The sequence below is a fragment of the Cebus imitator genome, unplaced genomic scaffold, assembly GCF_001604975.1.
Source record: "Cebus imitator isolate Cc_AM_T3 unplaced genomic scaffold, Cebus_imitator-1.0 Scaffold112, whole genome shotgun sequence".
Lineage (NCBI taxonomy): Eukaryota > Metazoa > Chordata > Mammalia > Primates > Cebidae > Cebus > Cebus imitator.
In genome coordinates, this window is record NW_016107427.1 from 3,893,922 (window position 1) to 3,910,188 (window position 16,267).

The window sequence follows — 16,267 nt, forward strand, 5'->3', positions numbered from 1 at the left end:
TTTTTGAGGCAGAGTCTTGCTCTGTCACCCAGGTTACAGTGCAATGGTGCAATCTCGGCTCATTGCAACCTCTGCCTCCAGGGTTCAAACCATTCTCCTGCCTCAGCTTCCCAAGTAGCAGGGATTACGAGTGCCCATGACCACGCCAGGATAATTTTTGTATTATTATTATTTTTGAGAAGGAGTCTCACTCTGTCACCCAGGCTGGAGTGCCCTGGCACGATCTTGGTTCACTGCAACCTCCGCCTCCCGGGTTCAGGCGATTCTCCTGCCTCAGCCTCTCAAGTAGCTGGGATTACAGGCACGTGCCACCACGCCTGGCTAATTTTTTGTATTTTTAGTAGAGACGGGGTGTCACCCTGTTAGCCAGGACAATCGATCTCCTGATCTCATGATCCGCCCACCTCACCCTCCCAAAGTGCTGGGATTATAGGCGTGAGCCATGGTGCTCAGCCGAAAAACCCACACTCTTAAGAGGGCGGTTCTGTTCAATTCAGCCCCACAGTTTCCTGGGCGTGGACAAAGCCATCACCTGTGCAGGTAGAGAAGCAAGCCCAGATGGTGGCTGAGCACCCTTGGGGATCCTGCGCATTGATCTGAAAGAGCCCCGCATAGAAGGCGGGTCCCTCAGGCCCTCCTGCACCTCTTTCCATCCCCACCAGGCATCCCGGAAAAGCGAGGAGGCCGCGGGCGTCTCTGGGCAGAACGCGCAGCGCATACTCACCGGGGCAGGCCAGTGGCGATGCAGAACAGGTCCATGATGTCGCTGGAGTTGCAGTACTTGCTGAAGATCACCTGCAAAACAGAAGCCGTCGTGAGGGGCAGCAGGGGCGCGGGTTTCTCTGGAGATGTCAGACGCCACGTGCTTGGCTCCAACCGGAAGGTTCGTTTTGCAAAGAAAAATTGTAACCCTCAGCATTGCAAAATGACAGGCACATCTTTTCATCTGGTTGATGTCTATGGGTGGTGAAAACGTCATTGTTTTTTTCAGTGGAAAGAGTTGTGAAAAACACAGCGACCACCCCCACCCCTTGGCCACATGCCTGTCGGGGGCCGTGGTTACACCAAGGCGCATCCCTTGGAAGGGGCCAGGCAGGACTGACCACTTGGGGCCAACACTCGCTCGGCACTGGGCCTTCAAGTATCCCATGGGGGCCATTTTGTAAATAAATTTCAAGTTCATTGACTTAGAAAAAAAAAAAAAAAAGACTGCCTTTCAGTTTTGGGGACTGAGGGACTGAGGCTGAAGAACGAAGTCAAAGAAGTAAATCACATGACAAGAGAACCACTGAGGATCTCAGGAGACCGCAGTGAAATTGGTGCCCGCAGAGAAACACGACCTACGTATGGGATGGGAGCACTCATGCCCGAGTGCCACCCGGGCAGCGGTGGGAATGCTGGGTTGGCATCTGCATCTTTTGTCCAGGGAGTCTGGGCCATGAGTCTCAGCTCTCAGGGAGAGCATTCCAGTTTGGTGAGGGTGGGGCTTCTCCAGGGCTGGATAGAGGCAGAACAGACCCACCGAGGCCCCACCTTCCCTGTGTGGGTGCCTCCCTGGACAGCTTCCCTGGCTGGGGCCTGCCAATGCAGCTTTCCTTTCCAGCACAATCCCTGGTATGGGGGAAACGCAGGCCTAGGGAGACAGTTATTTTTTGGTGCCCAGCGCACCAATTTTTTTTTTTAAAGCTAAGATTAGTTTTCTTTTTTCTTTACTTGGAAACAGTGAAATATAGAAAACAGATTTTTTTTTTCTGTGACTAACACCATTTCCTGTGGGCTGCTGAATGGCAACAATAAGGCAGTAAACAGGACCTCGTCTTGCCTGTTATCCCCGCTGGCATCTGCCCCAGGGTGATGGTGGGTCGGGGTGGCTTGTGGCATTGCGGGCATGGTCTATGACACCTCCTGTATCCCCAGCTGCCTACACAGCTGGCCTTGGCCAAGCTTGCAAGGGCCCGGGAGCCCCTCCCGCATCCCAGCTCTGGCCTCACCGTTCCCTGCATGTCTTCCTTTGCACAACTGCCGGCTCCTCCTGGAGACCCCTCCTCCGGGATGTGCTTCTCCTCCCATGTCCTGGTTCCCAGGCTTGAGTGCAGAGGCTGCTTCTCCCAACCCCATGGCGGAGGAGTCCTGCACTTGGCCGGGTGCCAGGCTCTCGCTTCTACCACGGCACCATCCTCAGCCCCAGTCACAGTCCACGCCACGGGTTATGACCGTGGAGTGTGGTCATTGTGGCACAGCAGGGCCTGGGCTGGGTTCCTGGCCATTTTCCCACCAAGACGGGACAGAAAGTAGTTCCCATACGGACCCGTGTGTAACCCACTTCCCTCTGGTGTGGCAGGCTTACTTTGGGGTCAGACCTCAGTCTGCAGAGGACAGGGGTGGAAGAGGAGGAAAGCAAGAAGGGCTCTTTCTTGGAACATTCTGGATCTGGTGCTTCTGGAGAAGCCAGAGGCGGTTTGCAAGGGGCCTGCTAAGGAGGTTGGTGTTCTTCAAAGCGTGCATCTGGCCCAGCCCAGGGATTCCCATGCAGTGGGTCTGGGTTGGGCGCCGGGAATCTGCGTGTAATTTCTACCGGGTTTCTTGGATTAGAAGCTACTGCTCAAAGATGTGTTTCTAGGGTGTCTCCCTCGATGAGGGGGAGGTCCTGCAGGAGGCGTGGGCCCTGTGGTCCCTGTGCTCCAACCTGGGTGGCCGCAGCAAATGATCCCTTTCTAAAGTCCTCCCCCAACCCCGCCCCACTGGGTGCGTTTCTTTGTGGGCAGGAAGGGCACCACAAACTGTCCCAGCCCCTCGGCGTCCACAGGGGATGATCTTGCGAGTTAAATTCTCTCAAGACACATTTGGCAAAACCATCTTGAAGCCTGGCTTCTTGGGCTGGCTTGAAGGGGCTGTACCCACCAGCAAGACCTCACAGGCGAGGGGAGGGTGAGTACGGAATCACAGTCTGTTGGGACTGGGAAGGCTCATCTGACTTTACTCAGAAGGGAAGTGGCTTTTCCAGGGGCACCGGCTCACAGGCCTGGGGCTTCCCCACCTCAGGAGTGTGAGGCCAGGTGGTCCCGGGGGATCCCTGACTGACTCTCACTCCTGGGACCCTCAGCTCAACTTCTTTGAACATAAATTTCCTCTGCTGTAAAATGGGCCAAAAAAGAGCTATCTGTCACCTATAGACACTTTGATGCCAGTGCTGCCCGAAGGTTCTGTACCGGAGCTTGCGATTCCACGCAGACGCTTTGAGCCCCATGGAAAAGGACTGCAGTCGGCACCTCCAGTGACTGACCCCCAAGCGCAGACTCCTGGGGACAGCTTCTGACGGCTTCGCTCAGATGATACTCAGACCCTGCCAGTGGGCTGTCCAGCAGAGCTCTTTCTAGCGGACAAATAGCTGGCTTCATGACGCTGTAACCCAGGACCCAGTGGAGAATCCGTTCTGGAGGACCGAGTGGAATGAGTGAGGAACACTTTCCTTTCTGGCATCGTGCATGTGGTTGCAGTGTTGGACTTTCTGGCTCTGTAGGGAAGTCCTTTCCCTGTCTTCTTAAGCCATCAGCAACCTTTAATGACCTAGATTTTTTGCAAACTGAAATGAATAATTTTTTTTTTGTTTTGAGGCAGACTCTCGATCTGTTGCCCAGGTTGGAGTGCGGTGGTGTGATCTCGGCTCACTGCAACCTCCACCTCAGGGGTTCAAACAATTCTCCTGCCTCAGCCTCCCAAGTAGATGGGATTACAGGCACCCGCCACCATGCCTAGCCAGTTTTTTGTATTTTTAGTTGAGATGGGGTTTCACCATGTTGGCCAGGCTGGTTTCAAACTCCTGACCCTAAGTGATCCTCCTGCCTCAGCCTTCCAAAGTGCTAGAATTATAGGCGTGAGTGAAATGAATAATTTTTAAGTGATACCTGATTTTTACCGTCTGCTCTCCCTCCTCTCCAAATTCACTTTTATGAAAGCTTTACTTTTTGTGTCAATACAGTTACCTCCAAAGGTTCTATAAGGATCTGTCCTCCTTCCTGCCAGGATATAACTGGGGAAGGTTTATGCGGCCAAGGCTGAGTCTCAGAGACCTGCATGAGAATGAGGCTCCTTTGCTGGGCTGTGACTGCTTGGAAGGGGCCAAGGGTGACTGTGCAGTGTCCACGCTCACAGAGTCTCCTGGGGGAGTGGAGGGACTCTCAGGGGTGTCGCCTCGAAGACGGGAAAAAAGGCTCTACTCTGACAGGCCAGGGTTTTGCAATATCACAGGGGCCTTGTGAAGGGAGGGGTTCATCAAACATGTAAGTCCTGCAGGTGAAATCTGAAGCAGATTTTTGTGCTTGGCTTCCTAGCCTCAGGATAGCAAATAACAGAGGCGTTTAAAGTATAACTATGAGGTCTTCCAGCAAAACAAACTGAGAAGGACCCATATGGCATGGTGGCACTCTTGCCAACCCTCTGCAAACAAGCAAGCCAGCCACACCCGGGGGACCAGCCTTATTCTGCCATCCAGAATAATCTCCCTTTGCGATTATGTTGGACAAAAGGTGGGGAGGCTGTCAGGAAATGTGACTCCTGGAACAAGCACACAAGTTGACACGGGCCGTCTCCAGTGGAGAATGGGTTTGGAAGTCCATTTCAAGTCCTTCACTCCTTATCCCCGCAGGTTCCTGGATTTCTCTTTTGAACTAGTGGTGCCTTCTTGCCAGTTCCCATTCAGTTCATCAGTTCAGTAGAAATGGGTGACACAGTCATCTGGCTTTTGTTGTGAATTAGCCTCCAGCGGCGCCAAAGCGGACAAGAGTCTGGGCATGAGGCGACGTGTGAGCCCGAGGGACGTGGGCTGGGACAGCCGTGTTCTTGGCCAGTGTCAGGAGACGCACCAGCCTGATGCTGCTCCTGACTGTGCAAGGCCAGCCCGGCTGCCACTTCAGACCCCGGGAGGACTTCCAGGCTGCCTTGTCAGGAGGCCGTAGGGCTTTCTGTCCACTTGCCGAATAATTTCGCAAATCCTTTATTCAGAAACAAATAGCGCAAACAAAGTTGATAAAATGAAATTTGAAAATGAGATGCAGAAGCAGCAGGATTAAGGGAAAAATGAAGGTTTTAGGTTGGCTTCCGGCTCGCAGGCACATCAGGGCTGGAGTTCATGAGTGCGCACACGGCAAGTCCCCACAAACCCTTTCGAATGTGGTTTGATTGGCAGTGCTGTGACATTAAAGCAAGACAAGGGAAACAAATGGGGACACAGAGGGCGGCTCCCCTGCCGGAAACTGCTGCCTCTTCATACTCAGCTGAGACCTGGGAACGTCACAGGAACTTCACTGTCGGGGAGTCCTCATGCTGCCTTCGTTAGAGAGGGCTGACACTGACCAGGTGGCAACCACACGCAAGCGCTCATCTCAGATGTTTACACACGGAAACTGAGGCACACAGAGGTGCCTGTGGCTCCCATGCACCCAGCCAGAAGTGCACATCAGGACTGCACCTGGGGCCGCCGGCTCCGGACCACACATGCTTGACCACAACATACACTGACTTCCAGGTTCTTTAATGTCTATATCCAAACGTGCCTCCTTCTAGACACTCTGCAACAGAAGGAGCTGTGGATTGGAGAACAGGAAGCCCTGTGGTTAACCAGTTACTTTTTTTTTTTGAGATTGAATCTTGCTCTATTGCCCAGGATGGAGTGCAGTGGTTGGCTGCAGATCTTGGCTCACTGCAACCTCTGCCTCCCAGGTTCAAGCGATTCTCCTGCCCCAGCCTCTTAAATAGCTGGGACTAGAGGCATGTGCCACCACACCCAGCTAATTTTTACATTTTTAGTACAGATGGGATTTCTCCATGTTGGCCAGGATGGTCTTGATCTCTTGACCTGGTGATCCGTCCGCCTCGGCCTCCCAAAGTGCTGGGATTACAGGCGTGAGTCACCGCGCCTGGCCCAGCTACTCCTTTTGTCCATGGCTTCTCATTCAACCCTGTGGGCAAGCACATAACCAGTGGGAGCCTCAGTTTACCATTCTGTTGAAAGGTTGATGGCATCAAGTCCACCTGTCTCTCAGGGCTGTGAGAAGCAGTAAGTGAGATGACCGGTTTGAAAAGAATTATACAAAACACTACTGGGACACAAAGTTCAATTTCACAGCTGCTGCGAATCTCACCATCCCTGCTGGTTGCAAATCCTGACTTCCACACAAGTCTCCAGGAGGTCTTTGAGTTAACAAGTGTACCTGGAAAAACTCTTCTCCACATTTTGTCTGGCACCCACAGTTATTTCAGCAGGGAATTCAAGTACACAATCTGCAGCGTTTCCGGAGCTGGGAAGAACGAACACCCAGCTCCTCGGTTCCCACTGTTTCTTGGGGAGGGAGGGACAAGGCCTGAGGAGGGGCCACCGGCGGTGCTCCCAGCAAGACAGGCCTGCTCCTTGTTGGGGTCGACCAGCAGTTAATCCGGAGAAGGACAAGGCCTATGTGTCACCAGGGCAGGCGGTCTGACTGGCTTCCTGGCTCAGCTCATGGCTGGTACCGGCTGTGGCCCAACAGTGTCAGGCAGTGCAGGAGGGCACAGGGACCCTGGGGTGCTGGTCAGTTGTACCGAGCTTGTGGTCAAGGTGATGGCCCCATCAGTCAGGTTGGCTGGGTGGAGGGCTTTCTGACAAACGACCCTCTCGGTCGCCCCTTCCAAGTGGGGACCCAGGAGGGAGACCGGGGTCACAGCGGCCACCCTGCACCCATGGCAGCACGCAGTACCTCTGCCGTCCAGCTGTCCTGTGCATGGCTTGCCTCCTGCTAACCCTGCGCTGTTCCCATGGCCAAGGCAACTGGAGCAGGGGGCTGCCCTAAGACCCCCTGGTTGGACCCAATCACACTTTTTTGCAGGAACTTTTACTGCGAGATGTGGGGCTGGTGGCAACTGTCAGTGAGCTGCGTTCCCACGGATTGGATGCCGGGCTGGCCACGCTGGGACCCTGAGAGGTAAAAAGGAGGAGAAGCCCCAGGAGAAAGCACAGGCAGGGGCCCTGAGCACGGGGGCAGTGGAGACTGTGAGAGGGAGGGGATGGGCTACAGACCTCGAGAGCCCAGGGCTGCCCAGGCTCCTGGCACCCCAGGTCCTGGGGGTTTTTCTAAAGACCCCTCAGCCTCTTTGCAACAGTCTCACTGAGCCTCCTCCCCACACCCATCGGCCTCTGCAGCAACCTGGATCTTCTGCAACTGGCTTCAGAGTCTGTTTCTTGCAGTGAGAAGCATCTTGACTGGCACACTTAGAAGAAACAGGGCGGGAGTTTGAGGGGTCGGCCTCGAGGGGGCTGCGAAACCCACGCCTAGGGCCTCTGGGTGAAGGGACCGGACAGAGGGTCTCTCCTGCCAGGGGCTGGAGGGGGGAGCGAGTCGTTTCCCCGTCCAGAGGCGTCTTTCTGGATTTGACTCTGTTTTATCAAATCAGAGTGGTTTTGTGTTCTGTCTCCTCTTGGGCCCTCCATTGAAAGGCTTATTGGGGGCTGTGTTGTGGGAAGTGTCCCTCAAGTTCCCCTTTCTGACCCCACATATTCCCCTTTCTGAGCCCATGTGTGCTGCCTGCAGGGTGAGGCCAGGCTGGAGCAGGGATCAGAGCTCAGGCTGGGGCAGCAGCTCGATGACCAGGTCTCCTCGTGTGAGGCTGAGAGGGAACGCTGGGTGCAGAGGGAGGGAGCTCCAGCTCCTGGGGTGCTTCATGGTCTTCCTGTAAAACCAACGCTCAAGTAAAGGGGTTTCCGAGAGCCCCGAAGGAGCAATCCACGAGGACTCCAGCCGCTGAATGGGAGGCGTGATTTCCATGTGAGCTGTGTGGGAGGGAGGGGAGGTGGAGCAAGAGATGAGGTGGCTCGGGGCTCCGAGTGGAAATCATACTTGAAGGATGTGTGCACTGCATGGAAAATAGGACACAGACTGGATGCCAGCAGCAGCTTGCAGGTGGGCATTCTGGAAGGTTCCTCTGCCTACCGAGCCGGCCTGGCATTGGCACTTCCTCACCTGCGGCCTGTAGGGAGGAACCAGGGCTCACTTTGGCAAACGTGTCCCAGTGCAGCACAGCCCTCTCCTCATTACCTGGGTCTCTGAGGTCCATGGGACTCCAGCTCTCCCAGCTCACTGGTGTGTTTTTATCTGAAAGGCGCAGCGTTAAGCCCAAGGCACCTGCTTGTTCCAATATGGAGGGGACTAGTCCATTGAGATCCTTCTAGTGGCCGGCCCTTCTGAGCAGCGCAAGCCCACTGGGCTCCCGCCCAGTCACTGCGAGGGGAAGTGGCTGCCTCCCCCAGCCTGTGCACCCTGACCCGTGGTACCTGCTGTCATGTTCTCCTGTCCCTGTCCAAAGACCATTCTGGCTGCTGCGCCTCTCTGTGGGGGGGGCCCTAGAAGAACGCTAGCTGCATATCCGATGCTGTCTGTGTCCATTAGTTCTAATTTTTGGAGCATGCATTGACGGATGTATGGCCCCTTCCACATGACTTCAAATTCACACATGCATTCACATACATGAAAACTTTTTAGTTAGAAAAGCTGATTCCGATGTCCAGCCCCTGCTTTCCTTCTGCTTCTTGCCTTTCTCTTCATTGCGGTGGTTGAGCAAGGAGCTGTGGGAAGACAGTTACCCAGAGCTGAGTGTCCTTGGTCCCAGCCCGGCCTCCTGCTCGGGCAGGCAGCTCTCAGAAGGGCACTGAGGCTGTGGAGGGACCAGGCAGGAGTGTGGGAGGAGGCACTGGTCTAGTGGTTTTATTTGGGCTCCAGATAGAAAATGGCTTTTCACTGTCTGTGCCCCATTTACCCTTGCCATTTCGCATCTCTTTAGTCCAAATGTGGCCAGCAATGACAGCTGAGAAAATTATTCCCTCTCCAGCACAATTAGGAGCCGGGCAGAAGGGCTGGTAATAACCGAGCAGAGACCTGCAGCCGGCAGTGCCCCGCCAAGCCCCTCACGCCCCCAGAGCTCTGTGTTGAACCTGCTTCCATCGATTCCACACCGGGAAGGGAAGAGCAGACCATGGTTCATTTTTCTCTTTCTATTTGAGACGCTTCCTTGCAGCTGCCGTGAACACTTCTTGCTGGGTTTGTCAGACTCTAGTTTGGATTGGCACAAAGTCAATGACCTCTGGGCATTGTGGGTTTCTTGCACAGACATGTGTGGTGCTATGTAGAAATTCTCCAGTTCCTGGACAAACGAGGTAACTGGGCAGGGCTCAGTGGCTCACGCCTGTAATCCCAGCACTTAGGGAGACCGAGGCAGGTGGGTCACCCAAGGTTAAGAGTTCGAGACCAGCCTGGCCAGTGTGGCGAAATCCTATCTCTACTAAAAATCCAAAAATTTAGCCAGGCATAGTAGCATGTGCCTGCAGTCCCAGCTCCTTAGGAGGCTGACGCAGGAGAATTGCTTGAACCTGGGGTACAGAGGTTGCAGTGAGCCAGGTTCATGCCATTGCACTCCAGCTTGGGCGACAGAGCAAGACTCCATCTCAAAAAAACAACAACAAAAAACTGGATGGCCACTGGGGTTTGAGTTGAGTACTATAGGTTGGGGAAAGAAAACCAGCCCCATCACAAAAGGACGGTGGGAGGGGCCTCCGGAACAGAATGCTTACTCTGTGAGGCTGGCTGTAGTTTTTTTCACCAGAAAGATGACCCCACAAAGCCGGTAAACTAGGATGGGGTTAGTATCCTCTCCAAATCCCTGAAGATGTCTGTGTTACCTTTCAAAGTCATTAAAAAACATATCTATGTCAGGTAAGTCTCGCTTTGAGGTTGGTTGTTGTAAAACATGCAATTATGTTCATTGTCTTGCTGCTACCGCTTACATGACTGGGAAATTCTTTATTCAACTGCCTTAGCAACAATTTTTACAGAGCTTCTTTGAACTTGGAGTAACAAATCTGGAGTGAAATTTTCTTCATTATGATTATTCTACAATCCTTCCCCCCAAGTAGTTTGAAGATGAGAGCCCAGGCACATACCCGGCGCGACACGGAGCTCCTGCAGGAGAAAGGCAGCCCCTCTTTCCATCACCCTGCCTTTCCCGAGGACAGGGGAGTGGGCTCTGCTCCTCTCGAAGGGCAGCAGGTTAATGAGGCCAGACGCCCCGGCTCACGGCTGGCGCCCGCCCTGCTATAGTCACGGCTACTGACCTCAGCCTCTCAAGCATCTTATACTGCACCCTGCCTCATAGTTTGATTTACTCTTGTAACTTGATGATGGTGTTTATTATAAATGTTTATTATAAATGTCAGATTGACATCAGAAATCTCCTACCCAACCAAAACGAGGAGTAGCCGCGCTGGCCTCCAAGACACGGAGGGCCAGTAAGCAGGGATCATCACATTGACAATCACGGGAAGGTGACGCACAGCCCCGAACTAGAGACCAGCCGGGTGGCCTGCAATGGCTGCGTGTGAAACTGTGGCCCACCCACAACACGCCACGCTGCTCAGCAAGGGAAAGGCGCACACGACTCCTTGGACGGAACTCAAGGTAATGATGCCAGTTTAAAAAAGCCAGTCTCAAGAGGTTACATATTGTGTAATCCCATTTATCTAATATTCTTGAAATGACGGAATTGAAGAGCTAGGGAACAGATTCCTGTTCACCAGGACAGGGTGTTGGAAATAGAGTTAGGGTGGGGTGTTGGAAATGGGTGTAGGTTGGGGATGTGGTGAAGGAGGGAGCCTTGCGGGGATAGACTATTCTAGATTGTGACTGTGGTTGTGGATATGAGAGCCTAACAGGCAGTAACACTGTGTAGAACTCAGTACCCATGCTTAAGTGAACACAAGTGCATTAAGCTGTTCTTGCATTGCCATAAAGAAATATCTGAGACGGGGTAAATTATAAAGCCAATTTCCAATTGGCTCACGGTTCTGCAGGCTGTACAAGCATCCCACCGACATCACTTGCCTTCTGGGGAGGCCTCAGGGGGCCTTTACTCACAGGATGAGGAGCCGGCGTGCACACGCCATTACTCATGTGATAAAAGGAGGCATGCACACCCATGCTGGGGGGAGGGAGCGGGGGGAGAGAGAGAGAGAGAGGAGATGCCTCCCACCCTCACACCTAAACCACGAGATCTTGCAAGAATTCACTCACTCTCTCAAGGCTGGCACCAAGGGGGTGACGCTAAACCATGTGAGAAACCCACCCCCACGATCCAATCAGGTCCCAGCAGGCCCCACTCCGACACTGGGGATACCAATTCAGCATGAGATGTGGGGGGGGGACAAATATCTAACTTACATCAGCAAGTAGGGCTGGAAAATCTGGATCAGATGGGGGCTTGCCTCACTGTCAACACCCATGTTGTAAGGCTGTGCCGTAATTTTGCAAGACATTTCCAGCGGGGGAGACTGGATGGAGGGTACACAGATCTCTCTGCTATCTTTCCTACAGCTGCATGGGAGTCTCCTCCTATCTTCAAGAGAATATCCGAGATGAAGTCACAGCACCGAGGCAGAGGCAGTGAGGCTGGCGCCCTTCGGGCGTGTGTATCTGCATAGCGCTGCCGGAAAGCAGGTTGGCAGTATTGTGCCCTTTGACCCACAGTCACGTTTCCAGGAATGGCTCTTAGGGAAATAATGAAGATAAACATAATAACAAAAGCATTTATTAAGTGCCAGGCGCCATTCGGGTGCTTTCCACGAACCATCTCGTCTAATCTCCACAGCACGCCCAGATTTATACCCAAACCAGTGCCCCGCGCTGCCGTGCTGCGAGCAAGGGTGCCTCTGAGCATGTTCCTCCTGGATTATTCACTGCAGAGAAATGGAATTAAGCTGAATATCTCATAAACAATGAAGTGATTACATTTCAGTCAGCCTCCATCTTGCAACTTTATGGAGGCATTCAAATCATGTTTGTGAAGAGAATTTAATGCTATGTCGGAAACTGCTGCTGATGGAATGCTGAGTGAAAATGATGAGGATACAAAATTGTGTAAAAGAAAGCCACACATGCACGCACATGCGCGCGCGCGCGCGCACACACACACACACCCCTAAATGCACACTTGCATGAGAACACTAGTGGGTGCAGCACTTAGGTGCTCACCGTAGTTTTCTCTGGGTAGTGGGGGATGAATTATTTTCTCCCTGATCCTGTTCTGCATTTTTCATAATTTCTGCAATGAATATGTAGGGCTTTTATAACCAATAAAAAAGTTATCTAGCTCTGGAAGCCGAGCTTAGAAATTGATAACAGAACCAGCCCACGAGCATGCTGTACTGCATTTACATAAAATCCTCATGGGAGAAAAAAGGTCTTTACCATTTTTATTTGGAAGAACACTCTTTGGCATTAAGCCAAGCAGCTGAGAAAATTAAATGCCAGTTAACCAGAGGACAGAAATGGGAATCTGAAGAGCGTGTGGCTGGGGGTACGAGAGGGCGTGGTGCAGGAGAGGGGGCGCCCGGAGGAAATGGGGAGGGCCTGGGGGAGGATGCACAGAATCTGGAGCGGAGGACAAGGCCGGGCCCCTCTTGGGAAGAGAAGGGGAGAGGCCTCCATGGCTCTGCACTGGCCACAGGGGCGTAGGCGGGGCCATCTTGCAAAGGCCAGGGGCCCGAAGGAGGGAGGAGAGGAGCAGCCCCCAGCTTGCGTTTCCATCCTGAGAGTCACACAGAGTCCTGAGAAGAAGCCTCATAGCCAGGCCTCTCTCCCCAAGGGCCAGCACTTGTCAGAGTGTTAAGGAATTTCTCACGCTATGGTACCCCAGCCTGGGCCACTGATGGAGACCCTGTCTCAGAAAAAAAAAAAAAAAAGAATGCCTAAAACTCCAGCACGTCCCACTGGCCCTCAGCTCCATGCGCCTCCCACACTGTGGAAGTGGAGATTTCAGCGATGAGGAAGGGTGGGGCGTCTGGGGGCCCCAGGGGAGTCCAGTGAGCCTGGGCAGGGGCCCCGCTCTGACCACTGAGACCACGCCAGCAGGGGACCGGCCAGGACTTGCTGCTGGTGGACTGCGTTTCCTTGATGCAAGGTTAGGGAGGGGAATCTGTCAGCATGGATTCACATTTCATTTCTTCATTTCTGTAAGTACATCTGCTCTCTTTTAGACACTAATTGCAAAGGAACACAGTCATTGTGTAATAACCTAAGTATCGGCACAATCAAGCATGATGCATTCTTCTTGGGGTCAGGTCCACTCAGTGTCCGTGAGGCTGTGGAAGACCGCTGTCGTGAGACCTGAGTGTCCCGCAGATGCCCTGCAGGCCAGCGAGTCACAGGCAGCATTGCCCAGGCACCCGGGCTGGCCCCCTCAGCAGAGCAGCACAGGCAGGACCATCCTCACACAGCGAGGGGGGCGATTCTGGATTTGGGGGCCACCATGACAAACTGAAGCAAAGTGATGCAGAGACTCATGTGAGCCCACAACTGTCACCTCAAACCCCCAGTTCCAAATGTGCAACTCACACAAGAACCCTCTTGGTTCCCATTCATTCTCTCCTTGGTGCCACAAATGCAACTTCATAAAAGAATGGAAGCTATTGTGATTTGCTCAACTGTTCATATTGCTTTACGTGTTAGGATGACATTATGGTTTTGTGAAGAAAAGGGTTCAGTTGCTCAAACTGTGCAAAGGGCCGCACTAGACTCCGAAACTGTCAGGGCGGAGGAGGCTGTGGGGCTGGAGGTGAGAACCATCAGTCAGTGGAATAGCCTCCGCGACCGAATGCTCCTAGGTGGCTCTGTTCCACCTGGGCAGGCGTGAGGTTGGCTGGGCCAGTGCCTTCCGGCTGTCTCTTACCTCCAGGATCACCCTGGCCAGTTGTTGATGTTGTACACTGCTCTACGTGCAAGAGAGGCAGAGAAGTGGAAAGAGAAGAGGCGGAGATGTGAGTTCAGTTCCAGCCCCTCCTCCTACCAGCTTGACCTGGGGAAGATTTCTTAACTTTTTGAGGCTCTGATTCTTCACTGCAAAGCGAGACAAATCATACCTCGCCCACGAGGATGCTAGGAGGATTTGTCATGCAGCTAGAGGGCCTGCTACACATTACGTACTCAGTTGAGTGGCAGCTATGATCACAGGAGGGGACGCTCAAAACTCATGGATCCTGCTCCTCCTCCTTTCCCTTCAAAAGCCGTTTCGCAAGCACGTGGCACCGAGGCAGGTGGCCTTCACTTCAACATGTCAGTGTTTCTGGGTGTTTCAACACAGTATGGGACAAAAGTCTGTCTTAACTTGGGGAGGCCATGATACAGCAGGCTCTGATTGCTCTAACCGACCTACTACTGAGCCCTGCAGTGATCAGCAGCCACATCCAACTGTACCAAAGTGCGATGGAAACCAGAGGCCACATCAATACAAATACACATGTGTTAATAAGAACGACCACGATGGACGAACAAAAAACCACACTCAACAGGTTCAACGATCCATTTGACCTCACTGTGGTTCACGCCAGTCTCCTCTTTTTCTAAGCAAGGTAGGGCATCTTGGGAAGGGGACGTCTTTGCAGGCAGGCCCCGGGTGGGTTCCTCCACACCCCAGCACTGAGCTGGACCTGCCCTTAGGCACGCGTTCATGGGTGCTGGTGCCCAGGCTTGCTCCTGTGTGGGCAAATCCTGTGTTCCATGGTTTTATGTTATGTGGCTAATGATTCCGTGCCATAACCACCACCGACGGGGACTGAGAGCACGCTCGGGCCGGAACCACAGCCAAGCGCCCCACAAGCCCAGTGACTCTGGGACCTCAAAAGGACCTCCTGAGTGCTGTGTCATCCTCATTCCCAGAGATGAGGACAGACAAGACAGAAGAGCCCGGCCTGGCCCTGCTCCGGGCCCACAGCTCCAGGCGCTCCTGCGGCACCTGTCAGGCTTTCGGCAGCGGTCTGAACGAAGGCAGGGGTGGGCTCGTGGCCATAACGGGACGTGTGGCTTCTGTTTGTCTTGTTCTTAAGTTACTGATATTTCTTAGTGAATACTCAGAATAAATATTGATTCAGCCTCCCCCAAAGGAAAATAAACCAATTCCAATTCCTCCTATTTTCTCTATCCTAGCCTGTGAATCATTTCTATAGCTTTTATTCACTATTAAGCTTTTATATCGGCTTCCAAAAGATGCTGCTAGGCCTTGTCTGCCCTCGAGCAAACCAACACATCTTAGCCGGGCTTGGGGACCTCTCTGGAAGGGAAGAGAACGACCAAACCGGCCCGCAGGACCAGCCAAATCCAAACCACTGGCAGATGTGCAAACTTCTATCCTTGAGGGAGTTAAAAAGTGAATTTTCTATTGCCTTTTTCAGTGCTTGACAATTATGAGCGTTTAACATCAAAAAAAAAAAAAAAAAAAAAAAACAAGCTAAAAGAGGCCAAGCCCCAAATTCTACATTCTATTGTTTTTTCTTATTGCCCAAGAAATAAATGCGCGCTCATTGAAGAAACATTGCGAGTGATCTATGAATCATCTATCAATCAACCAATCAATCGCTGTCTATCCATCCATCTGTGTATATCTGCAATTCATCTGCAATTTACCTCTAATTACAAATTACACTTATACATTTGGACACCTTGTACATTTTGTTTGATATCTTGCTTTTATAATACTTAACAATAATGTCACACTCAGAATGGCTTACCGGTAACTGCCAGGCAATCACTGCTTTTCTATTCGCTAAAGTAAAATCTGTATTTAGCCTCACTTCCTTTTCCAATTTAGGAGACATTTTTCAGGTCATTGTATTTGAAAAAGAATATATGACGATGACAGAAATGACCACGGATTCCCATGTGCCGGAGGTATTTAAGACGTTATTTAAAACAACAACAGCAAACACCTCTCTGTTACGGAAATGCTCAGATGTACACAAGAGCGGGGGGAGCGCCATGAAGCCTCAGCCACACACCCACAGCTTCAGCACCTGTCCCCACGCCTCCCTCCTGCTTGAACTGGGCCGCAGCCCCCCAGCACCGGAGTTACCCTGAAGTCAGCCCATCTGCACGTGTCTCCGTGCAGTTCTCTAGAGCCCAACGCTGCCTTGGTGGTGAAGATAACCACAGTGCAATTAGTACATGCAGAGAAAATGGGTGACAGCCTCACGTCGTCTCTCAGCCTGTCACACATCTGGATCTCTAGGTCATGGTTTAAGGATCAAAGATAACATGTGTTCCAGAAATAAGTGGCAAGAAAAGGGATGGGAAATATACCTAGGAACAGACCTCAGGAGACACCAAGCAAACGCAGCCTGTGGGCCATGCTAGGCTCCTGACTTGAAAACAAATGTATCCGTGTGTATGTGTGTGAATGTGTGAGTGAATGTACGTGTATG

At 52.5% G+C, this 16,267-nt stretch overlaps 1 protein-coding gene across 2 annotated transcripts in view; it reads right to left on the reverse strand.

The window, feature by feature from the left end:
- Positions 1 to 16,267, reverse strand: part of PDE9A (phosphodiesterase 9A) — a 108,905-nt gene that overhangs the window by 77,065 nt on the left and 15,573 nt on the right. Inside the window, exon 2 of one of the 2 annotated variants that reach the window (XM_017538579.2) lies at positions 725 to 795. The exons of the other annotated variant lie outside the window; for it this stretch is intronic. Within the exon in view, the coding sequence (XP_017394068.1) occupies positions 725 to 795 (71 nt within the window). The remainder of the gene's footprint in view (positions 1 to 724; positions 796 to 16,267) is intronic. 2 annotated transcript variants of the gene reach the window in all.